Here is a 27,009-nt window from a genome sequence, read left to right on the forward strand (position 1 = left end):
CGCCATAATTAATGGCGACCGTTAACTAAAACCATTGAAGATTGCATGTCTCGATGTGTCGATTCAGAAAAAGTTGAGTTGTCACCTGATTGATTCGAATTAATTCCACTTGTCCGCACGTGCTATGGAGAGGAGTACGAATATTCGCGGCAGTGGAATAAACAAATGAGTGATGGTTGAAGTAGAAGTTAGTGTGGTGACGTCATCGAGGCATGCAATCTCATTGGCTGATGAAACATATATATTGAGGCGAGTGCAGGGTTGCCAACTTTCAGACAGGCTCAAGAGGAGCACTTTTCCGCAGATCCAAGATTCGAGTATTGCGAGCGAGAAAATTGCATATCAGCGACTTTGTGATCAACTAATAATTTGTAATGGCAACACTAAGTGTTATTGTGGATTTTAAATGAAACATATTATTAAAAAATTATTTCCATCTATTTTTTATTACCAGCACTTCTGTTACATTTAGCAAATACAATATACAAACAATAAATGACTATTGAAATTAGTTATTACTCAAATACAGTCAAACTCAAATAAAAATTAATTTAAAATGTCATGGGAAAAGAACATCAAATGAGTAACAGAAGTTAAAATGACAGTACCTAGATTAGGCTTTTTGCAGCAACATTACAGTTGCTTTCTTTGCTTTAACGAGTTCCTCTTTAGTAAATTCTTTTTGATAACAAAGTGTTCTTTTAGACATTAATTTTGACTTTTCGATAACTATCGATTCTAAGGTTGACACACTTAAATTAGCCCGAAATTCATTTTGATTCTTCCTAACTAAGCTGAACACACGCTCACAAGCTGCATTGCTATGAGGAATTAACAAAATTCTTCGCATCAAAGTGGTTAACACTTCATATTTGACACAGCCTCGATGATCTTTGAGCTGGCTAATTAGAAACCAAGCCTGATCCGTCCTGTCACAATTGAGAATATCATTTGAAAATTCATCAATTTGATAGAGCGAAAATTCACTTTCAATTTTACCCTTTTGAGCATCGGTAAAATCCTCACAAAACAGTTGAATAAAATAGTCCACTGAACAGAAAGACTTTTCTAATCTCATGTTGACATCAGCAACTTCAGCATGCAGTAATGTATTGTCCTCTAAAGGAAATTTATCAACTATGTACTGACAGGCTACGGCGTAAAAGTCTCTAACATTTTGGTAGAACTCTGATTTATCATTTAGAGATAAAGTCTGATCAGTTAGATGTTGTCTAGTTTTACTGCCAATTACTAGATCTTCATCACACTTCTGTCGTTTTTTGCTCGAGAACTTCAATTTAAGGATTGAGTCGGCCTCCTTAACAGCAACTGGGGAAATAAAATTTGCTATAAGCTTTGTCAAGAAAGCAAGTAACTCCCGACGTAATCGGTGGATGAGTGGTGCCTCGGTCTGCAGCAGAACATTTGGACCTGTAAACACAGGTAAAGTATTCTGCAGAAATAGCAAATACAACTTTGTTGCAGAATTTCTGAACATTTTTCTTATTTTTTTACACTTTTCAGATGGATTTTCACCTTCACTCTCAAAAAAGAGTAAGCGATTCCCATTGCTCCAAAAATCTTGTGATCACATCCAACATGGACAACCATCTTGTCGAAACATACTTTAAAATTTTATGTTCTTCAAGCTCACATAATTGTTGGCACAATTTGAAGAATTCGATCCGCTTTGCACTTTTTTTGAAGTAGTAAGATGTATCAACTAAAAAGTCTTCAACATTCATGCTCAATGCTTTGGCACTTGTTTTAGCAGCTAAATGTAGGAGGTGGCAAGAGCACCTACTGACAAATATTTTAGGATTTTTCTCCAACAAAAATTTTGTAAAGCCTTTATTTTTACCAATCATTGCATTAGCATTATCACATGAAAATGCAACACAATTCGACCACGGTATTGATCGCTTTGAGAGTTCTTCGTCCAGTAAATTGAACATATTTTTACCTGTTGAATCCCCCTCTAACTTTGGAAGGCTTAACAAACGTGTAGAGATAGTTCCATTATCGTTGAAAATCACCACAACTGGAAATATTTTCTCTAAAGATGCAGAATTGCTTGCATCAGTTCCTAATGCAAACTTGCAATGTTTTAGAGAGTCTGATAGTTCCTGAGAAGTGTTGCTTGCTAAGCACTTGATGATAGCAGTTGTTTTAGTTCTGGCACATCCGTATTTTTTTGCCACTTCCGAATCCGGGAACATTTTTCTAAATAAAGGTTTTGCATGATCGGATGCGGCTATAGGCAAGTTGTGCTCCAAAAGGAAATTAGTAAATAAAAGTTCTGCCCTAATTGTATTATCATCATTTGATGATACAGCAAACGAAGAACTCAAAGTTTTATTAGTTTTTAATAACTGCACTTTTTCTTTATGGCGTTGACTATCAACATGGCGCTTGCAGTCCGATTGTCCACCATGTGCAATACTGAAATCAAAATCGCACGTCATATAATAAGCATGTTTTTCTGACTTTCGCGATTTTTTTAAAATTGGAAACAGTTTTGTGTAATCTTCTTTGAAAACTTGGCTATGCGGCCTCTTTGGGGGCATGATTATTAATCACAATCAAAAAATCGGTAAGAAAAATTCAGCAAGCACAAGTTCACTATCAACACCAAACCACAACATTCAAAGTTGAGAACACCAATAATTGCACCCGTTGCCAAACACGAAAGTCTGTAGCACAGAAAATTAATCTGCAAGCGCGAGGAGACTCAAACGGCAAACCCTTCGTTTCATGACGCCATCAAAACCTATCGAGGACACGCTCGCGCATCAAGATAGCGAAAGTTCAGTAACCCCCCCCCCCCCCCCCGGCGTCGGATGATTGGCATATTCCGTGACAGCGGGAGCTCCGTAGCCTACGGTAATCGTCTCTCGCTTCTCCCCTTGCAGGTCTTACCGATTGTTGACAATTAAGTTTCGAAAACGGAGTTTTTGTGAACTTGCGCGGATCAGCGGAGTTTGAACTGTAAAGCGGAGAAACTCCGCTCAAAGCGGAGCAGTTGGCATGTCTGCGAGTGGCAGCACTCTCTCTCTCTCTTCTCGATGATCCCCAGTTTTGTTTTGATCGTGAAGCCTAGTTCGGCTCACGTGTGGGGGTTTTTTCCCCACGGTGCTAGCGGGGTTTTTAGTGGCGTATAACCGGTGATGAATATTCACCTTGCTTTTCAAGTATTGAAATTTTCCAAGTCCTGGAATTAGAATGAGTCCAGGTGAAGAAACACTTGTGTTGTGTCCGGCCAATTGATATTGCCGGGGAAGTGTGTTCTGAGAATTCTACCGAATATGTTCGCCAAATCTTAGAACTGTCTAACGTTGCCTACCTGCTAAGGGCGTTCCTGAAGTGTGATCCGGAAGACTTTTTGTGCTCCTAGATGTCAATCCTTCGGACTGGCCACTGACTTCATCGACTGATTGGTGACATTTTTCTTTTACTTATTGGAACCACTTTTGTTGTGATATTTTTTGGGGATGTTCTTTTATGGGGATATTGTATTACAGTTCTAGTCATATTTAATAAATGAATTTTTCTGAAACATGTTTTTTGCTTGTCTCCAACTTGACATTACACGGCCAGTTAATGTTGGCTTAGTTTAAATCTCTTAAACTTTGGATTTTTAAACTTAACTTTAATTATGCCAACAGTTTCACTGTATACCAATCCATTGTAGTTCTAGTCCGCCAAACATAAATATTTTTTAAAAGCAGATAAAACAAATATGCAGGAACACTGCAGACACGTGTTTCTGCCCCCCCCCCCCCCCATTACAAGGAACGTCTTTTTCAGTGCATAACATGTGAGCTAAAGAATATAAAGACATTCGACAAAAAAAATCCGACTTTTGTCAGACCTTTAAATCTACGAGCTCCCATTTTGTGCATTGAAAAAGGAATTCTTTGTAACGCCAAAACATGTGTCTGCAGTGTTCCTGCACTGTACTTTTAACGTTGTTTTATTTCCTTTAATTTTTTAAGCAAAGGTATTTTTATATTTTTTATAACTCATTTTTGTTTGTTGCAAAAATCCATTTTTAATATAAAAATTCCATATTTTCTATACTTGCATTTTTTGCATAATTTTTAATAAACAAGTTTTATTAACTTTGGGGACATTAAAATAAAGATTTATTCCATTGAAGCATTACAAACTTCATTATTCTCAAAATTTAAATTTAACTTATAAATTTTAATTGTAAATGATTGCAGAATATAATGCTTGCTCTTTTTTTTTATTTTATTATAAATTTTAGTATCTGTCTTGGACAATATTCAATTTTTTGCAACTACTTGGTATTGGCCGAGTATCTGATCAGAATTTGGCCGAGTACTAAGTACTCGGCAAATTGGCCGAGTAGGCCGAGTACCGAGTAGTTACCGAGTACTCGGTGCGTCTCTAATTAGTATTTTACTTAATGTTAGGTACTGAACTAAGAAATAAAAAATCTTAAAGCAAGAGCTATTAAATGACTAAAAATAAACTATTTAAGACGTCAATACGAAATATAGTTCAAAGTACAGTATTGAGACGGCTCAAGTTGAAAGATTAAAACAAAATATTAAATTGAATATTTAGAACTTTTTCGTTGCGAAGCACTTTTATCATGCATTGAGCTATACCATTTGCACGCCCCCCCCCCCCTTCAAGAAAGTTTTGAATTAGAGAATTAATTGTATTTATTATATTTGGAATTGTTTTTTTTTGTCTTTCGATATATTACGCTCTAAATTATAACCTCCCCCTCCCGCAAGATTATATCGATATTTCGAGAGCGAAATATCGCGGTATTAAACTTGTTATCTCCCAGTCCTAGTATTAACCACCAAAAAAACATACAACAAAACATTATAGATCACTGAACTGTACAAATTATTAAAAATACATGCTAGATTACCTTAAATTGCTGATCTCGATAGGAGCTTTGCTCAAGTCCTTTGGATCGATTCATGTAGGACTTCAGCATTTTAACTTTTAATTACACCTAAAAAAAACATTAAATATTAATTACAATAGGAAAATTTGTAATTAGTGATAAAAAATTAATTAAGAGTTCATTAAATCTAAATTAAGAAGACAAAAGTTACTGAAATTTAATAAACAACCCCCACACCCTGTTTCCAAAACATAGACACAAGCATAAAATACTACTTACAATAAAAAAATATGAAAGGGTTTGACTTTTATTTCATCTGTGTTTAATAATAAACAGTACATGAAACATAATTATTTACGGTTACTTTATTAAAAAAACATCAAGGGTTGAATTTATTTAGAAAAACAGATAACAGGGTGTGTCATACTTAAAGAAACTATTTAATTAATAAAATATATTTAAGGTTGAGATATCCAATTACAAATGCTTATTAGAAATTGTGTTTCCATTAACTCTAATTACTTGAAACACTTATTTCAATCAATTCGAAAGTACAAGTTTTGTATTGCCTATACAATTACAAATGTGACGACTAGCTACAGGCTCTGGGCAAAGCTAGGCTGTTACCATCTCTTCCGTCAGCTGTTCCAAGTAAGTAGGCCCATCATTTCTACATTTTCCAGGGGGGGTCAAAGGGTGTATATTCAACGCAAATCAAACCAAAAAAAAGTCAAACCACATCTACTTTCATGTAAATACATTTCCCATAGCCGCGAGGGGGGGGGGGGTCAACTATTCCCCTCCCAGACTCTTAAAATGACAGGTCAGCCTATCAGGAGAGCTAGAAATAGTTCATGTTCCTACCCAGCTAGCTTAACTGCTACTTTAAGGTCCCTGGTTAAAAAATATCCATTTCAAAACAAGGCTCATACTAGTTGTTCCCACACCTATCCTATTATATCTCTTACATTGTTCAGGTTAACTTATTATTAACACATTAAAAACTTAAAAACGATCAAACCAAGAATCCCTTTTTCCCCACAAGCAGCTAAAAAGCCCAGTAAATAGTGAAAATAAAATAATTCCAACAACTGATGAGTCTGGTTTGATGTAATCTTTTTTAATTTTAGCATTATCATTTTTATGTAATTGATTCATTGTCAGACGTTCATTCAAATCTGTTTTTTTAAAGTTCAAAGGACCATTGAAATCATTCCGCCGCGGAAAGAAAATTTCGTTTGCATACCGATAATGCAAAATGTTTACATTACTATGAGTATAATTGAATCTTCGCTAAGACCGAATTTCCCACGTATCGGGATTTGAATGTAATGATTTATACAACAAATGTACTTTCAATGGCAGTGCATTATATACGTATAAATTTTGATGATGCATGGCTCCACTTGATAGTGGGGCCATGGATGATGACAAAAGGTTTTTGGGGCGCTAGGGCAGAAAAGCAAAATTTAATTGCAAAACACTGCTGTTGTAAAACAAAATTACTCTTAAAAACACAGAGAAAAAAGGGGGACTAACTTGAATTATTTGTAACTCAGTAATGAAATCTTCCGAAATAGTACGTTCGAGAAACTTCAGAACTGCAAGGCAAGTGGAAAGTTGCCACCATAAGTTTTAAGATATTTACAAGACCTCGCTTCGTAACGTACCTCCTTTGTATTTGCGAACGGACATAGTTCCTTTTTGAAAATAAGTTTAAAATAATTAAATTTTTTAAGCATGATATTGGTTTGACATGCTCTGAGATGGCTTAAATACTTTTTTCCAAGAGGAAAATATTTTATAAAAATCATTTCGATCGGCCAAACGGCAACAAGCAAATTTGCAAATGCAAAATTGCAGTTTTATTTTCTCAGAGATCGCATGGCACTTTCTGATTTCTGAATATTTAATTTGTATTAAGACTGAAAATTGTTAGATTTTTTCGCCAGGAAAATCTTTTGTTGCGTGTACTGTTTATCTCTGCGGCATTTTATCCCTTTTAAATTATGTCTGGTCGGCAAGGTAAGGAAAATAGACTGAATGATTTTAACATCAACGTTTCTCAGGGGTCTGGTGGATTTCTCACGGAGTCTTTTTGGGGAAATTCAAAAACATATTGTAATCAGCTACAGGGTGGCGACAGATCAGGGAAAAGTCAGGGAACTTTATCACTCAAGGAAATCAGGGAATTTTGAAAAAATAACAAAAATTCAGGGAAAATTGATCAAATGAAGAAAAAAAAAATTTTTTTCCTTGCAAAATGAAGTACTTTGATTCCCTACGAATTTTCTGCCAATTATTTGTTTTAAAAAAGTAATTAACACATTTATTTTAAAGTTTATTTTAAAGTTAAAATTAATGACTTGCGTTTATACAGTGCCACATATTTATGCATCTTTTTTCCTCCTGGTCAAAGTATTCAATCTTAATTTGAGTTTCCTAAGATTGCTTCTGTGTCTGTAAAGTTGTTTATTTTACCTTGCTTGAATTTTTCTTCCAAGCATTCCAAGCTACGTAAAGTAAACAACGCTACAGGCAAAGAGGAAGCCGTCATTAATGACTTGGCTCCCTTGCCTTTACTCATTGTCTTGAAGTAATTAGTATACTGTTATCACAATTTCAAAAAAAATCTTTGTTTTTAAATTAATGCTGAAAAATCTTAAAAGTTTTCACTTGGCGTTTTTATTTAATCGCTAAAATGGAATTTTGACTGAAAATCTTTTTTTTTTTGCCATTTTATTATTTGCTGTCACTTCAGATTACACGAAGGCTTTTATTTCTTTCAGACTTTAAAACTCTTTTATTTTAAAACCACATACATTTTGAAATTAATAATTGTTTTTAAATTTCAATGTTGTTTGTTACTAAAAAGTAGTTTAAAGTTTTTTTCGACAACTAATGAAATCATTTGAAATTGAGTTGTGTACAAAAGTAAATATTTTTAAAAGTTAAAATACTGTATTCATTCATTAGAACCTAAGTTCTTGATTAGAGAATAGCTCAATATGACTGGTTGTTGAAAGATTTCAATTTGTTTTACATAATTATGTCTATTCTGCCGTGTGCAAGTAAAAGGCAGTAACTGCACATTTTTTTTTTGCATTTTTGTCATCTATTGTTCGTTATCTTTATTGTTCATACTCGCTTATTTGGTTTCCGCTGAAAAAGAGGCGCGAAAAAAAGTCTAATTCCAACATTTTCCTATCGTCAGTATTGAATCCACCACACATTTTTTCAAAGATCTCGAAAACTAATTTCTGCAGATACTGCCGTTTACCTGCACACGACAGTATTATTTACGTAAGTATAACTACACTACTTCTATATTTAAATTATCACTTGTTAGTCTTGCAGCAACTACTGCTTGAAAATTCAGTTCAAGATCATTTCCATTTATATGTTTTAGTTATATCATAATTAGATATTTCTTTAACAGTGGTTTTAAGAATTTCTTAGAGAGTTCTTATGTTAACTGGTTCCTGGAAGTAAAGTATTTGTTTTAGATTTCCTATAATATTTCTTTGTCGATAATTTAATACACTACCAAAAAAAAAGAGCATCTTTTCAAAATATATTTTTAATTGACAGCTTAAACCGTTCTAAACACTGTATTTTATTTAATATGCAATGCTTTTCAGGTAGGGCAAAGAAAGGAAACCATTATCATTGATAACGTAAATCAGGGAAATTTGGTGCACTTAATCAGGGAAAAGTCAGGGAACTTTTTTTCCAGTTCCTGTCGCCACCCTGAACTAATTTTAAAGTATGGAACAATTTTAGGGATCTCTTGAAATTTTCTGCATTTTAGATCTCTTTAAAAGAAAAAAACCATAACATGAAATTTTCAAGTCGGTTTTTAAATTTTCGGCAAACATAAGGCGCAATTCCCGCCTTCCCTGCTTCATGTCCATGTGTGTAACTAAAATGATTCTCTTCCCCTTAACTGCTCAAAGATTCGTTAAAAACTTTTTTGTTGTTTCTGTTTACAAAAAATTTCAGGGAAGTCGAATCCTGTCTTCTTCAGTCACATAAAATATAGCTTAAAATAGCGTTTTCAGTGCTTTAGCTTAGAAAAAATTTTGAGGCCTCAATGCTTCAGGGTTCCCATTGGCTCTCAAAAGGCCCTATTTTCAAGTATTGTTTGTAGGGGACCCTCTAAATGCCATATTTAGTAGTCAAAAACGCTAAAAAATAATCACAGGCCCTATTTTTAAGTATTTGACAACCTTTCGGCATTTAATAGTTGGAAAAAAACATTTGCTAAAATGCTAAAACCTAATTAACAGATAATTTGGAACATATTAGATTTAACGAAGAATTTTGCTATTTATACGTTTTTTATTTACAAATGCACATGAATTGCTTATAAGAACATCCCGCTTATTAGGTCACTTTTACGAAGTCCCAAAGAACAGGGTTGGTAAAAAAAAACGTTTTTTTTTTTTTAAACTTTTTTTGGTTTAAACCAGTTTTTTTTGGTTTAAATTGATTTTTTTTTTTTGGTTTAAATACTATTTGCGAGAAAAACAATTAATTTTCGGAAGGTAATTAAAGTTCCATGTAATTAACAGTTATTCAATAGTCAGATTATACCTAATTTCTTGATTAATTAAAGAGATAAGAACAAAATCTTGTAACTAAATTAAATAATTGAAACAGCTTTCTGCGGGGAAATATTGATTGAAATGTTTGACTTGATTAACATATTAGTATGCATGTATATATAGACTCTTTATGCTACGAAATACTTCAAGAAGTGGTTGTGATGCGGGTTAAGATAAAATGTAATGAAGATCCAAGAAAAAAACTTTATAAAACCAACATAATATGAATAATTATCGAATAAAGGTAAAAGTTATATTTTTAAGCATAATCTTTTCAAAAGAAGAATCTGAATTTCTGATCTTACATAACGCTGATTTTTATATACACAATGTCGCAAATATTGAAGTAAAGCAAAATGTACAACAGTACATGATTGAACAGTCAAAAAATCGATTGCTGTTGTACTGACAAAGTTTTAAAAAAAGGTGCTGCGCTATATTCGACTTCGTTCTTATTTTGGAAAGACTTGGAAAAGATATCGACTATCGCTAAAACAAAGAACCAAATCAAAAATACAAAAATTGGTGTAACATGACTTATTTACTGGCATACATGTTGCATCCAGCATTGAAGTTTAAAAAATATTAAATGCAAACTCTTTAGAACAAATAAATGTGTAGCAAATTCTATTTCAAGAAATTACGTTCAAGAAATTACGCCAAAAACGTTATATCTTCTGCAACAGTGACTGAGTGGTGGAAAAGCCACAAAAAAGAATTTGGAAAATGCAATGCAACCGTCTTTAAAATTCTTCAACATTACTAAAACCAGCTTCAGAAAAGTACAGTGCATATATTTTCGTCATTTGGATATCATTCATAACTCAAAAATTGACTAGGCTCTGGAAAAGCTTCAAAACTTGCTTTTTGTTCAAAGTACTAAATAACATAAAAATAATATTAATTTATAACGTAAAAGTTGCTATGTATTTATGCATATGTTATTGGGGTGTTAAGTTGATTTTATGTAATTGTAAAAAGATTTATACACATATTTCTGAAATGAGTTGAATACATTACATACAGGGTGTTCGAAAAGTCCTCGACACATAACAATGGTATTTTAGGTTAAATGTGTCAAGGACTTTTCGGACACCCTGTATATTTATTTATAAATGTAATTTTACAGTTTTTGTTTGTAACAGATTAAAAATATTTTGCTTTAAACCAAAAGAACCGTTGTTTTCTCCAACAGTCTTTAGAAAAAATTCATTTAGTTGAAAGCCTTGAACAAAAAGACTAGCTTTGAAGCTTTTTCCAATCCTAATTTGTTTTTTATTCAATATGTGTGGAGAAATCAATGTAAACCTGTAAAATGGATATTTTTTTGGCTTTTTTTAAAAAAAAACCATACTTTTAAAAAACCGCATGGTTTTTAAAAAAAAAACCAATTGGTTTAAACCATTGTTTAAACCAACGTGGTTTAAACCAAACAACCCTGCTAAAGAGTGACCTTATAATAAGGTCCAAATATATATCTGTATTAAATGTGTTTGTAAGTGAAATTCTTTCCACCTTAAAATATTTCTTGGTGCGCAACTGGCATGAAGTGACCTTATATAGTTAAAAATGAACCGGAAAAAGACCATATAAACGCCCTATTTTTTAATGTACTTTCCTATTTGGGCTACTAAAAATAGTCGAAGCATTTCATGACTATTATAGATTTTTTTTTTCTGAGGGATAGGAAACAGTTCTCCCGAAGTTATTTGAAGATAGCTTGAAGTAACATTTTTATTTCAGCTTTGAAATTTTTTTGAGATAGAACAGGCAGGGGTCTGTCCAGGATTTTTCACAGGGTCCGTTTTTTGTGAAAAATCAAATAATTTTGTGAAAAATGAATTAATTTTGTGAAAAATGAATTAATTTTGTGAAAAATCAAATAATTTCGTTAAAAAAATTGTTAAAACGAAATTTTGGAATTTAGAGATGGCACAAAACTGTATCATTTAAACTTAAAGTTGAGTATTTTCCTCTTCTATGTCGAGAATATCATTCTGGAGAGTTTTTCTAGTATTTGGCGTGGGTGGGGCGGTATCGCTCTCTCAAGTATCAATATTTATCTACCATTCTACATTATGCTAAATTATACTAGAAATATTTCTGTACAGTATTTAAAATAATTGTAAAAAAAAAAATAAATAAAGAAAGAAAGAAAATAAATAAATAAAATTCGGACAAATATGATTCTATATCGGATGTTAAAAGATTGCGTTTTTCAAAATGTAGACATCTAAAGAAAAAAAAAACGGTAATTAAAAGAGTTTATTTAATGTTAATCTTCCTTGTTAGTATCGAAAAATCAAACTCATATAATTTTCTCCCAAATTAACAGTTAAACATCGCACCTCACGTAAAAACGCAAATATTGACAAGCTGGTAAAATGATGAGAATATTTTCTAATCAAGTCATTATAAAGGTTCAATGCCAAACGGTAAGTGGTGATAATTTTGAAGTTGGCAACCCTATCTGAAGCGATCATATTTTTTCCCCACCCTTACTATCCCTTTGCAGTTCTAAGTTCATTTCGCAGATATATATTATTATTATTATTATTGTTTATTAAATCATGAGCAGGGGGGGGGGAGAAAATTGCTTACCAACGCCTTTTCAGAAAAGTTTACAACAACACCGATGCTAATTAGCTGTGATAAAACAAACAAATAAAATTGTTTAAAACCAAACTTAATTTATTTGGCAGTAGCAATTATTTATCGTTTGCAGGAGCATCGCAAGAGTGCCAGTGCCGATTTTTTTTAAACAAAATTAGCAGATTTTGTATAAGCTGATCCCTCTAATTTGACTTTAAAAAAGGTTCCAAAAATTATCAGTATTATACATGGAAATATGTCTTATTTTACTTTCAGATTTGCTCTTTCAATAAACAATTAGTTAAAGATCTGATCTCGTTTATCAGAATTTTGTGAAGGGTTCGTTAACGGACCCAAATATCCTCTGGCCAGACCCCTGGAACAGGTCAACCCTTTCCTGAGCAATTTTGCAGACATTCTACCAATTTTACCAAATTATATATATAGAATAAAAATTAAGTGTCCCTTGTTCCACGAAACACTGTTCCTTTGATATTGTTCTGCAGAATGATCCAACTGCTGAGTTTTTCCTTACCCTTTTGTTTTTTTGCTCCAGCTGCAAAATCTTACTGCACATTCTCCCATTCCACTGCAATGTTGGATGTTTCTGCCACGTGCTGCTATTTCGGATTCTTTAAGTACAGAATTAGTGCCTCAGAAATTATGGCCAATATGCGGAGCATCACCATATTTGTTTTATTTAATTTATTGTGTTCTGATTAATAAATGCATTTTGAAAAAAAAAAAAAAAAACTTGATAATGTGAACTGATTTTTTGATGTTTCAGGTGGAAAGAAGAAACCATTAAAGGCTCCGAAAAAGGGTGGTGCAGATATGGATGTAAGAGTTTATATCAATTCTGTTTTATTTTGTTTGTATTTTTTTCCCCAGCATTTATCAATTGACTTGGAGTTTCTTCCTGCTCCTTACGAAATAGGCAGAAACCTTAGTGTCAAGATGCTCTTATATTTGCTATAACTGCTGCTTTGCATTAGAAGAATAGAGTGTGAGAATAGTAGGTACCTTTTAGGGATGGCCGATGCGTCGCCCACAACTCTTGTGCATTCCCCATCGTTAAACCGGTTTAGAGCCTAAACTAACCCTTACCCTTTTTTTTTTACCTAAACCGATGCATCGATACTGCTGAGATGTACAAACACCGTTCCAGGGCAACTGCTGTTTTAGCTTGTAATTTTTTCACTCTAATGTTAAACTTGCAGTGTGTCAATCTTATCTGGCTTTTTAACAATGAAGGTGCGAAGAGTTCGACCTTCCTTTCTCCCAAAGCATCTGTAAAATACACATTATGTTTCTAGTTATTGATGAAAGATATATTGATGAACTAGTAAGTTTATCATATAGTCTCTTGCTGAAAAAAAAAAAGCAAGAGCAAAATAGCAACAAAAAATCAAGACATATATTTTGGTGTTACAAGTAGGGCTGCAGTGTCGGACAGGAAATGGTTGAAATATTTACATCATCAAGATAGCTGACCTTTTCTCATGGTTCCAAAAGATTTATTCATTAGTAGGGAGCAATAATTTACTATAGTCGAACATTTTTACCTACAAGAAAAAAACCAAGTTTTTCAATCTGGCTCATTAAAAAAGGTTTCAATCATTGTTTGCAGCCATGCAGTTAAAGCCGACACTCATTTTATCTTATCTTTAGCAAAAGTTATGACTTTCACTAGAAATTTTAAAAAAATGAGGTTAGCTACTTAAATGTTGTCATTGTACTCTCTTTAATTAAGTAAAGCTGTAACTCTTATCAATGCCAAAATCAAAAATATAAGAAGCACAAAAGAAAAGTTGAATGCATGCAAATAATTTCAATACTATTTTTTCCCCTTTCTGTTTTATGAAATTATCTACTATTATAGTGATATATATAATATTTTTTTAAATCCAAACATTTCAATAAAATCAATATACTTAGGGTGCATTCAGAAACGAGGATCGGTCGCCTCGGTGCAACCGCAAGCGTTCGGAAACGCTTGCGGTGGAACCGGTGACGTCACTTAACCGCGTTCGAAAACGCTGCGGTAGTTTTCTGGCGGTCGACTTGATAGCAACCTGTCACACCGCTGTCTGGAAGCGGTTAGCGAGATCACAAAGTCTGTTGGCCAATCCGGTCGTGTATCATGTTTTGATCGTAACGCATGTGACTTTCCTATCACAAAAGTTACGCTTTGATTGGAGTGTTGTTTGCTGCTGAACTAGAACTACCGCGGTTTAACCACGAGTGTTCGGAAACACAGTTGTTCTATTGGAATTCCTAGAGAAATTCCAAATACATCATAACCACACCGGGCTAACCACACGATGTAACTGGTGGATCATTTCTGAACGCAGCCTTATTGTTACTTTTTTGATATATTTTGTTTTGTAAAAAAAATTCCTACATACACTGGTGTGCAAAAATTAATAACGAGACGGTTTTTTCAATATAACTTTGTACAAAAGCTTTCCAAATCAACACATTTAATACCGTAAGATCCCCAATACGTAAGGACATGTGTAATGTAAGCAACATTTACTAAAAGAGAAATCAGAGGGATAAAAAGAAGCTTTATTGAAAAAGTAGCATGGAGAGCAATGCGACTGAAGGCCGAAACATCCCGGGGTCCAGCAAGAAGCATCTGGTCTTTCATAGGGTATATGATCTCCCCCGACTGCTAGGCAGGTTTCACAGCGTCTGCCAATGCTGAGAATGAGGGTGTCAATGAGTTGTTGAGGCATTGCTGCCCATTCGTCTTGCAGCGCCAATCGAAGCTCCCGAATCGTTACTGGTGGTAAGGTATGAGCTGCCAAGCGTCTGGCAAAAAAATCCCATACATGCTCCATAGGATTGAGATCCGGAGATCGTACCGGCCAATCCATACGTTCAATATCCTCACTCTCTAAGAACTGTTTGGCAGCTACTGTGCGATGACATGATGCATTGTCGTCCATGAATAGGAACTGCGGACCCATAGCGCCTCTAAAAAGACGCACATATGGAAGAAGAATCTCGTTACAATAACGGGTCCCGTTGACTGAACCTGCGTCGAAGATGTGAAGGTCTGTACGACTACCAAGCATGATGCCTCCCCAAACGAGAACACCGCGACCTCCATACCTGTCCCTCTCAATGATGTTCGAGGGATGATTGCGGCTTCCCCGCTCTCTCCAGATGAGTATGCGATGAGAATCGCTACTCAGACTGAATCTGCTCTCATCTGTAAAGAGTACTCGTTCCCATTCATTGTCTCTCCAATTCCGGTGTTCCCGGCACCACAGAGAACACCTTCTCCGATGGACAGGCGTTAGAGTTACACACCGTATAGGGCGTCGTGCAAACAGACCACCACCGTGCAGTCTTCTGGCCATGGTAAAACGCGATATCGGTCGTCCAGTCGCCTGTGTCGTGTGTCTAGCGATTTCTCCCGCCTGTTTCTTCTGGCCTGTAAGACAATATACCGGTCATCTGCGGGAGTGTTTCCTCGTGGACGACCACTACTGAACCCCCGGATAGCTGTTCCTGTAGTTTGAAATTGTCTCCAAAGTCGTGAAACGATGCTGTGAGCAATTCCGAACTCTGTAGCCACACTTGTCACACTGCGGCCTTCCTCCAACTTCCCAATGATTCGACCTCTGGTAAAAGCATCCAGATGTCGTCTAACAGATTAATTATCCGCCATTTCTCGCTGAGGCAGCAACTCGGTGAGATTTTAATTACTATACAGCGTGCAATCTCTTTGCCAGAAATACTGATTTTACACCAACAACATGCTTTATACTACTCAGACACTCCCCCATTACGTCTGCCTGCATATCTGCGCATGTGCTACCGTACATCACCTTACTTAATCTCCTGATTGGTCTTTCTGTCCGCTCTGCCTCTTCGTTCAGCTGATATGCTAATTTTTCGACTTCGTCCTTAATTTTTGCACACCAGTGTATATATTTACCGTATATACTCGCATATAATACGTTCCCCCTCCCTCCTACTTTTAGGAGAAAAATCGAAAACCCGCATATAAGTCAAATCTCTACTTTTAGAAAAAATAGGAGCATTTTGCCGTTAATTTTGAATTTAAGTGTTATAAAAAGGAGAAAAATGAAATGTAATGAGCATTTTTGTGTTAAAATACGTCCGATTTTTATTCTATCGCACCAAAATGGTTCACTTTTACGATTGCGATTTTCGTAGTTCGATTTCGCTGTTACACTTTACTGGTTGCTTTTATTTTGATTTTATATCATTAAAATTTAGTGCTGAGGCCATACTATATTTTTTTAAAAAATGAGCAATAATTCATGATTGAAGATTTGCGAATACGGTGATCCCCGCACTTTTCGCGTAGTCGGCTGTTTACTGTAATCTACTTCTTTAGCTTCTTCTTAAAAGGGACGGATTAAAATCGAGAAAATGTTGACGTTTTCGAGTGTTTTTTTCTAAGAAAAAATCGGGAAATTTTCAAAATTCTGTCTCACGTATAAGTTGACCCCCAAACTTTAAACATCATTTTTTGTAATAAATTTCTCGACTTCGACTTAAGTATATATGGTATTCTTCTGCTACTACCCCTACCTCTAGTTGTAACAATTTTAGTCAAGCTAGCTTTTGTTTCATTATCAGAATTTTTCAGGAGGATGATGCTGCATTAAAACAGAAGAAGAGAGAGGAAGAAAAAGCTTTGAAAGAAGCAAGAGAGAAAGCTTCTAAAGGTCCATTAGGTAATCAGCTTTGCTTGTTGTTTTTAAGCAGGTCTTAGTTCAGATCTTTTTGGTTTGCGTTCCAGTACTTTTTGTGCGTGTGGGGGGGGGGGGCAGCATAATTTTATCGAAACTCTGAAAGAAGATCATATTTTAATTTTGCTGTACACCTTGAGTCCCTTCCTTTATCTGGTCAGAATCAATACTTGTTTTCAATTATGTGAAATATTTAGGGTTGCATTGGATATCCAATAACTGCTGCATATCTGCACACCTGGGAAATTCAGAGTTTGAAGGTCCAAAATCGTGATTTTCGGCAAAAAATGCTCAAAAATCAAGGAAACTGACAATTGATCATTTATTTTGAATCCTAGAACATACATAAGTGCCAAACTTTCTCGATTCTGCACTTTTAGCTGTTTTTTATGCTGTTACTTGTTAGTTATAATTTTTTATGCATTTCAAAATCCGGTTGCATCTACTTCTATAAAACTTGCTTATTGTTTTTTACTATGTGATTCTATGGCATGGAGGTTAATAATTTTGTGCTTAGCATTATTTTCAACCTTTTTTTGGATTTATATTGCGTAATGGAAAACTTAGCACCCTTTTCATTTTGTCATACCACTCAAAAATTTTAATAAATTTGCATCAGTCTTAATTCAAGCTAATACCACTTGTAAAAATTATCAATTTTTAACAGTGCTCATCTTATATTTATGAAGATTTTAAAAAATAAAATTTGCCAGATTTGCTTCCAGCAGCTTTTTTATCAATGGTGTTAGCAGACCATCCCCCCCCCCCCCCCTGTCTACCTTCTCGTATAGACGATAAGATATTTGTAACACGTTAGTTAAGGACAATCAGGATGTCTGCAGAATATGAAAATAACATTATGTTATGTTAATTGTCTTTTAGTTATAATAGAGCTCAGCTCTTTACATTACATGCTCTTTTTGCATTAATTTAAATTTCATGAAGCATACAAGGGTCGTCTGAAAAGTTTCCGACCTTGATATGAAGATGGCAGCACTAGTAGTTCAAAGTGGGGTGTCCTTATTTAGGCGTTCTTTGGTAGCTCGGAACCGAAATTGGCGCCAATTTGAGCTCAAATTGTTTGTTTGTCAGCCATTTTTTTGAGTTGATGTTACAGTTTTTGTAAAAATGGAAAAAATCGAATATCGAGCTGTCATTCGCTACTTGTTTTTGAAGGGGAATACGCCTGCCCAGATTAAAGAGGAGTTGGACGCTGTGTATGGGGACTCTGCTCCATCATCTACCACAGTCAAATTTTGGGTAGCAGAATTTAAACGTGGCCATACCAGCTTGGGTGATGATGAACGTTCGGGTCGGCCCAAAACTGCTACCATTGACAAAAACATCGCCAAAGTTCATCAGATGGTGCTGGATGACCGTAGATTGAAGGTTAGGGAGATAGCAGAAGCTATGAATATCTCCAAGGAACGTGCTTGCCACATTTTGAACGAAGAATTGGGCATGCGCAAACTGGCCGCACGTTGGGTGCCGCGTTTGCTCACTTTGGACCAAAAACGGGTCCGAATGAACAGTTGCAATGCTCTGTTGGCGCTATTCCGGCGCAACAAAACGGAATTTTTCCGACGACTGATCACTGTAGATGAAACCTGGATTCACCACTACACCCCTGAAACAAAACTGCAGTCAAAACAGTGGACTGCAAAGGGAGAACCAGCTCCAAAAAAGGCCAAGACAGTTCCTTCTGCTGGGAAAGTGATGGCAACTGTTTTTTGGGATAGCCATGGAATTATATTCATAGACTATCTTGAAGAGGGTAAAACCATTACAGGAGCATACTATGCGACTTTACTTGACAAATTAAACAATGAAATTGAAGAAAAACGGCCTCATTTGAAAAAGAAAAAAGTCCTTTTTCATCAAGACAATGCTCCAGCACACACCTCAGCAGTTTCAATGGCCAAAATCCATGAATTGAAATATGAACTGATTGAGCACCCACCCTACTCACCAGACCTGGCCCCAAGTGACTTTTTCTTGTTCCCTAAGCTGAAAGAAGCTCTTGGGGGACAAAGGTTTTCTTCAAATGAAGAGGTAATCGACTTCGTGAACAGTTATTTCAAAGAGAAAGACTCATCGTACTATTTGGATGGGTTAAAAGGATGGGAGCATCGCTGGATCAAGTGTGTGGACTTACAAGGAGACTATGTTGAAAAATAATAGTCAACTTGGAAGGTAAATATTGTTTTTCTTCGTTAGGTCGGAAACTTTTCAGACAACCCTCGTATGTGCAAAGATGTTCACAATTTTATTTTCACAATGCACTGATTTTGACATTTGTGAAAAATGTTTTTTTTTTTTTCTGAAAACATTGCATTCCAGCGGGTCAAAAAAATTGCAATCGGAGGTCATAGAAAGTCATGGTTTTGAAAACTCTGTAGGTAGAAGATATTCTTCAACTATCTAGTATCCAGCCTATTTGGCTGATTTTTTATTATTTGTGCTCTGGCTACTGCACTAATTCGTAAAAATTATTGGGGGATCGGGAAAACGGTGGTCATATTTGGATTCAGGAGATCATTTTGTATAAGAACCAGCAGAAGTAGTGTCAGAAATATTTTTCATGCTTCTCGATGTAATTAGTTTGTCCATTTTGAAAAAGTTAATTTTAACTTAAAAAAAATCTTTGTTTTTGAGAACTATGCAGGAGAACTTAATATTATATAAGCTAAAGTTTATTTTATTTTTTTATTAAACAACAATGTTTGACTTCATTGTAAACATTAGTCAACTTGATGGAAATTTTTAAATAAAAATTTGTTAATTAAAAAAAATATATGCAGTAGAACCTTGATTATCCGAGCTAATTGGGACCGCTAGTGCCTCGGATGTCAGAAATCTTGATTAATAGAAACTTTGTATAAAAGCTTGACTGGATCGCAAATTATTAAAATGTATGAATTAAAAATACAATAGAATATTTTTAAAAGATGAACGCATAAAAAGTGATGTTTTACAGTTAAAAAACTAAAATGGAAAAAAACTTGTCGTTAATTTTAATTTTTATTTATTTAATACTACAAAGTTAAACATTAAAAGATGCATTTCAAAAATGCAAATTTCCAGAAAATATTTTTATTTTCAAATTAAAAATTCATCATTTTATTAAATGTACAATATATTTTTAAAAAATAGACTTCATTATCGACTCGGTTAACAGAAACCACCCTTAATTGAAGCTTGGTTGATCGAAGTTCTACTGTACATAGAAAAAAAGGGTTTTTTGTAGAAAATTATGCATTTTAGGCCTCAAGTGGCATACCAGAATATATTTTTATTTAAATGAAATTTTGTAGGAATATGTGGGTTTAGTTGCAACTTTTTAGGCATTTTTAATTTGCAAAAGAAGTGGTTTTCTGATACACCCTAGTAAGTATACGCAAAGCCATTTGCTGCGTAAAAAGTTCTTATAAAACTGGAACACGATTTTTGAATGTCTAACTTAAAACCTGAAGCATTTTGAAAAAAATTTCATTAAATAGAATGTGAATATTTATATTTATTTTCTTTTATTCTCATAGGTGTTAGTGGAATTAAAAAATCTGGCAAAAAGTGAAATGAAAATATTCGACTAAGGTAAGAAATTTTGTTTTGGTTTAATAAGTGACAGTTCAATGTTCACGATTTGATTTTATTAAACAGTAGATAGCAGATTATCTGGACCTATCGGGACCAGCCTCAGTTCAGAAAGCAGAAGTTCAGATAATGAGACAAGCAACATGAGTGATGCTTCTAACTAGAGATGTACTGACTATTTAGTTAGTATTTGGTGTACTGCATATTAGGCAGACAAACCAAATACTTAAGTATTCAGCAGCCAAATGGTAAACAATTTTAGATATTAGGCACTCTGTAAACAAACACTTTTTGACAAAATGCATGAAAATTATAGCGTAGCAGGAATGTATAACCTATGGTCCATGGCGCCAAAAATGCACTTGCAGTTCACAAAAGACATGTAAGTACTGCAGATAAACATTTTAATTTCAAATTGGCATAGAATAAAAAAGAAACAATTTAAAAATTTTAACCAGATATTTGACAAAATATAATACAGTAAAATCCCTCTAATGCGGACACTAACGGGACAAAATTGTTTGTCCACAATAGAGGGGTGTCCGCAGGTAAGGGGTTTAATAATGTTATTTGCATTGGAATAGGGGAATTGAAAATTGTCCGCATAAGAGGGGTGTCCACACTTGAGGGGTGTCCGTTAGGAGGGGTTTTACTGTATTTGGTGACCTCGACTCCAAACTATAATAAAATGCCTGAAATATTTATTTTTCATGGAAGAACTTTTTAAAAGTACTTCAGATGGATGTGTTTTATCTAATATAATGTTGGAGTACCTGGATGTCCGAGCCTCGCTCGGCTTTTAAAGAATTTTTTTGTGAACTTGTGTTTTTCTAAGGTTCGATATTTTTTCAAATATACTTGAAATGCATCACGTTAACGATATATAAATGTTCTCGCCACTCGTTGGATGTGCTTCCGAGAAACGAGAGATATAAATGTAAACACTTCATCAGCATCATAATCATTTCAGCTATAAGAAGCCTACTATTAAAGATAGGCAACCCTCCCCCCCAGACATCCATCTAAGAAAACTCTGAGCTGGTTGCCTATGAATATTTAACGCACGGTATTGCGAAAAAAGTAGTTTCTTAGACCGAACATGGCGACAATAAATATGAAAAAATTGCTAGGATTGAAAATGCGCCTCGATCTTCTCATAAACAAAGAAGATTCTGAATGCAATTAAATCAACATTTTGCTTTAAACTATTTCTGTTACATTTTCGTTTCCATTACACAAGTTTCCTGTCATTAATTAAAAGATTTTGAACTTGGAGCCAATTTTACTATGGTGAAATTTTAACCCAATATTTCCTTCCATACTATGTTTTTATCCCAATCGAGATTTTCATTTAGAATAAGTACTTTTAGTGTAGTTGATCACTTTATGCCAGAAGATGCTACATATACAGCATGCTATCCATAAAAATTGATGATCCACAAACCACTCCGACAATTTTTAAACAATCTCAAAACATGTGTTTTTTCGAAATAAAATTTAGATGAGTGATTTAAAATGCATATAAAACTATTTGAAATGTAAAAAAGAAATAAAAAAAGTTAAATAAGACGGTCAAGCAATAGTTTCGCCATGTAAAAAAAAAGCCTTATATCTACTCACATAGTGCTTTTAAATTTGTTTTTAGATAAGTGTGATTGAAATGAACCGAACTGGCTAATATCAGCAAGCCTGGCAACTTTAAAATTTTTAAACGAGAAGAGACAAATTTTTATTGTTATGGTTGCAAATCGTCTGCCTTATGTGTCAATTCACAATTTTTTTCAAGGCTTAACTCAATTAAACTTCGTATTAAAAAAACTTTAAAAAAAAAATCGTGTTTTTACAGAAAAAACACTGATGTAGATGAACTTATATAGCTAAACTACAATTAAATCCAAAATTTCATCCAAATCGTTAGAGCTGTTTTTGAGATACAAAATATAAATATATATATACATACCCACAAGAATTGCTCGTTTAAAGATATAAGATATGTATATGCACAATTTTCCTTACACTTTATCAAAGACTGGTAATGGATAATACTACTCTGTTTGAAAATTGTGTTTGTGTGAGAGGAGCTAAAGTTCTCTTAAGTTGGCTACTACATCTAATGTTCTGTCGCAGAGCCGTGGCCACTTCTTAGAATTTTATTCTGTTGGCTCCTATATGTCATCTTTCATTGTTCTCATTGCTGGTTGTTAAAATTCACCCTGATATTTTAGGGTCTAACATTATTGGAAAGGAAAAAGTAGAGGGAAAAAATGTCAAGCTAAATTCTTATTCTCTGTGGGTGTGTCTCAATTAAATATCCGGAGTTCCTTTGCCAAACTTGTTGGGGCTCTGGAGTAATTGGCGGAAATCAAATAAATCTTGCTATGGCTCTACTGATGGATGATAGGGATAATAATATGGTAACACATATTTAATCCTCAAGGAGAAAAAAAAATGAGAGTAGTATTCAGGATTTGGTATTGTACATTGTGCTTAACTGTATGCACAAATAAAATATCAGTTCAACACATTATTTCTAAAGTTCTGTGGAATAAATGAAAGAAAATATCTTAACTTTCATAAAATTTAGCGTTGTGATCATTTTAGTGATGAGGAAGTAAACTTTTGCATGAATAGCTAGAAAATTTCAATAAATAGGGACTTTTAAAAGAGATTCTGCTGTGGTCATTAACATAGTTGTTCAACTATGGTTTTCAATCCCAAAATCCCAATCCTGCATGATATTTTTTAGCAGGATTAATCCCATGGGATTTAGAGCAAAAATACGTTTTACCGCTTATAAAACTAATATTTTCACAAGCATCATCTGCATTTTGAATTACCTTCCTTGTATATCGGTAAGAAGAGCAAGAAAAACTTCATGTTCCCATGTGATGAACGGTGGATTTTTACCCTTTAACCATTTGAGAACACAATAACGAATTCACCCCTGATATATATTTTTATATGTATTAATGTGAAATACCCAAATTGGAAAATGTCAACACTCACTAGAATTGTTCAGTCTTTCTCCAATCTCTTTGCTATGTGAATGTTGACATTCACCAGCAAATGTCGGCATTCACAGGTTTTATTCTTATTCAGTTACATAAATATATAATATGCATTTTTTTGTGAGTATTGTAAGCATAACTTTATTTTTTTTAATTTTTTAGGCAAAAAAATATTTTTATCAACATCATCTTGAAATTCATCTTGCTTGGGATCAAGATTCATGTACATTATGTCATTTAAACTTTCTAACAAATAAAATTGTTTTAAAACCTACTGATTTGTACTTATTTTTTTGTGTTAAAATTATTTTTAAAATTATTCATGATAAGTATCATTGATACAGGAACGATTCTTCTAATTTTTATCCGAATTTCAATTATAATTTTCAACTTTGTACTTAGTAATCAAATATGTTTAGCTATATAATATTGACAAAACATAATCTGGAATATTTGTTTAATTCATATTTTAAACCTCAGTGGGGCTTTTTATAAATTGCATGGGTAAATTTTGGATTTTCTATTTTCAATGTCTGAAGGGGGTATTCTAGTCTAGAATTTCAAAAAAGTTTTTTTTTTCTTTTCATATTTTTAAAGTTTAGACCTTTAAGAATAAGCCTCTAAGAGGATTTATGGAATTTCGACTGGGTTAATTTTGTTATGATAAATTCTTTTTTCTGAATGTATACCTGACAAACAACCATCAAACCACGTTTTAGTATGTTCTCCCTGTACTGTATTTTTTCAGTGTTGAATTCAAATTTTAAGTATAAAAAGGATTAATAAAAGTCAAAGAGAAAGTTATTTGCATTTATATAGACAAAGAAAAAGCCAGCAAACGAGATCAACAGCGTAAAAAATGCTCTGAGGTACAAGCAAGTATAGCATACCATTAAAACATTCAGACTGCCCGAAATGCGATTGCAAACTTTAAACACTTTTTTTCTTGAAACTACTTTTTCCAATTAGGTTGACAAGATATCTTAAGTTCTAATGCACGGATTTATTTGAAATTTGGTACAGATTTTCTTAATACTAACAAAATTGTTTACATGTGGGGGTTTCTGTATTTTTTTTACTATTTTAAAAAAATTACGTAAGTTGGAGAAAAGAACCAAAAATGACCCCCTTTTTTTTCAAAGAGACGCCATTTTGTGCATTTTTTTTTTTCCAAATCAGCTATGTCCAGACTTTTCTACATCTTTGTTTAACAAGAATAAACCGTAATTTCATGTTTCAGATCGCCAGGAGGATCGGAATCTTGTCGACCAGTCCCCACTTTGCCGGCCTCTATTGATTTCAATTTTGAATTCCCCCTCCCCCCCCCCCCACTATTATACATTTCTATACTTAAGTATCAATAAAAATACTGATAAAAAATTGAAGCTAAAAATGGTTAGTTTTTTTTTTATTATGCCTGCAAAATCGCCTCAAAATGGAGCCTGTAGACTAGAATACTCCCTTAATGCCATAACCTCTGTACTTTTCATAGTATTTAGTTTCAAAGTAAAATTCTTAAATTGTATTTGATCTCATCATATGTGATAAAAGGATATGTCTAAAACTAAGTAGGAACTTCTCAATGTTGTGTTGATCCATAGTATCTATTTCATATTGAGGTAATATTGAAAGTAAAGTATTGATACCACGAACCTCTAATAAATGAAGTATCAAGTCAAAATTATTATTTTTTTGCTATCATATATGTACAGAGTAATCTCCCTAAAGAAACTAGAGTGACCCGGGATAATTTCTAATCTTTTTACTGGGAAAAACTCTTTCAAACGACTACCTATGGTTGCTGCAAAGATCGATCATTAAGGAAGGGTCGTTTAATAAAGTTTGCACACACTTTATGTGCTATAAAAGCAAAAAATTTAAAATTTTAGTACAGTTCTAGCGCCAGGCTCATTCTGATGGACATAGGGATTTTGCAAGAAATGTTAACTTTATTTAAGAAACGTAGATCTTATTTTGCATGGGAAATCTTAAAAATTTTCTTTCTTTTCACTTCCTATACATATTCTGGATTTATATTATGCACCTTTGTTTTTGTAACTATTTATAATCGAAGTAATTGACAAAATCTATATTAACATCAGCGAAGCTGCGGGTGAAAGCTAGTGCCTTAATAAAGAGGGGATTGTAGGAGTACAATCAGAAGAAGGATAACTGCTTTCTCAAAACAAAATCACTTGATTCTTGTCTGATCAGTGTGTCTTATGTTGAAAGTTACGTAATGCCAACTTATCTCATGTTCTCTGAAACCTCCTTGGAGAATTTAAAGAGCCAATGTGATAGTGTATGGGTTTTCGGAGGGGGTTATAGTGTCCAATACAGATTGTCTGTGCGCCTGGAAAGTAGTGGATTTCGACTATGATCAAAAATGGTCATGGAAAGTCATGATTTTCAGCAAAACATGCTCAAAAGTCATGGAAACTGACAACTGGTCATGGATTTTGAATTCAAGAATATGCATATTTATCGAATTGTAGAGATTAGGTGCAAAATCTTAGTTGGTTTCTTAGGCTTTTATGCATCAGTAAGGGTTGTGCCAGTCGGCGTTCCTGTGCCAAACTGCTCCAAAAGACCGCGAAATGGACTTTTCTGCATCAAAATCGGACAAACTTGCGCCAAAACTGCAATTTTGTACTTAATGTTGCAGTTCCTTTAGTATATTTGGCAGAATATCATCAAGTTTATGCATTTGAAGCTTATTTTTACATTTTTTTTTTTGGCTTAGTCCCGATTTTTTGTTCATTTCAAAATCCGATTCCATCCGCTTTTGAAAAGCTAGATCGTTTTCATTTTTTATGTGATTCTGTTCTTCTGACTAGAAAAATTTTGCACTTATCATTATTTTCAGCTTTTGTTTTCAGTATAAGGATTTGTAAATTCGTCTTCTTGCCACGCCCACTCGAAAATGTCAATCCAGTTGCATCCAAATTGATTTAAGCGAATGCCATTTGTAAAAATTAATATTGTTCACCAGTTTTTAATCTTGGGTTTCTTCTTTAATTTTAGGACAGAAAATTGATCTCTAGTTTTGGTTTGAGACACTTAAGATAGCAAAAAATCTGGGAATTCTAATGCTTTGCTAATGAATATGCAAACATTTCAAGTTTCTCAGATTCAGGCATTTTTTCCATATTCTTAGTCTGTCTTAAAATTTTTATTTATTTTTTCTTTTTTTAAAATTTTTCATAATTTTTTTTCACATGTATTTAAAAATTCCTTTTCTGTGACACCATTCCTCAAAATCAGTTTTTATTCATTGTAATTTCATTATTAATTTTGTGATTAAATATCAAACAATTAAAAATAAAAGATTTTAATGTTGCCTTTGCTTGATTTTCAAATTTGTTAATAAAGTAGTTCAGTATATAAACATATATGCCAAAAAAATTAATAATAATAAGGTCAAATATAAGTAAATAACTTAAACATACAAAAAAAAAAAAAAAAATCTAATAGTTCTTTAAAACTCACTTGTAACTTGTTGAGGTAAAGTTTTTAAATTCAACCATTCTTTTGTGCTTTTTTTAAAAGCCTTTTTGAATATGTTACATAAAAGCAAACAA

The 27,009-nt window shown here is 33.7% G+C and overlaps 1 protein-coding gene and 1 long non-coding RNA gene across 2 annotated transcripts in view; one reads left to right on the top strand and one right to left on the bottom strand.

Annotated features, from left to right (window-relative positions):
• The window catches only part of LOC129217576 (nuclear cap-binding protein subunit 2-like), a 69,447-nt gene extending 62,919 nt beyond the window's left edge, over positions 1-6,528 (bottom strand). Inside the window, exons 1-2 of the mRNA XM_054851902.1 lie at positions 6,431-6,528; positions 4,913-4,999 (exon numbers count right to left, since the gene is read on the bottom strand). Coding sequence (XP_054707877.1) covers positions 4,913-4,981 — 69 coding nt within the window. The 5' untranslated portion in view covers positions 4,982-4,999; positions 6,431-6,528. The remainder of the gene's footprint in view (positions 1-4,912; positions 5,000-6,430) is intronic.
• Positions 6,529-6,738: 210 nt separating this feature from the next.
• LOC129217577 (uncharacterized) lies at positions 6,739-23,702 on the top strand. Its single transcript, XR_008580228.1, has 5 exons — positions 6,739-6,916; positions 12,878-12,930; positions 16,724-16,811; positions 20,366-20,420; positions 23,591-23,702. It is a non-coding gene; the product is annotated as an uncharacterized LOC129217577 (long non-coding RNA).
• The last annotated feature ends 3,307 nt before the right edge of the window (positions 23,703-27,009 follow it).

Source organism: Uloborus diversus, chromosome 2 (assembly GCF_026930045.1).
Source record: "Uloborus diversus isolate 005 chromosome 2, Udiv.v.3.1, whole genome shotgun sequence".
NCBI classification, from domain to species: Eukaryota; Metazoa; Arthropoda; class Arachnida; order Araneae; family Uloboridae; genus Uloborus; species Uloborus diversus.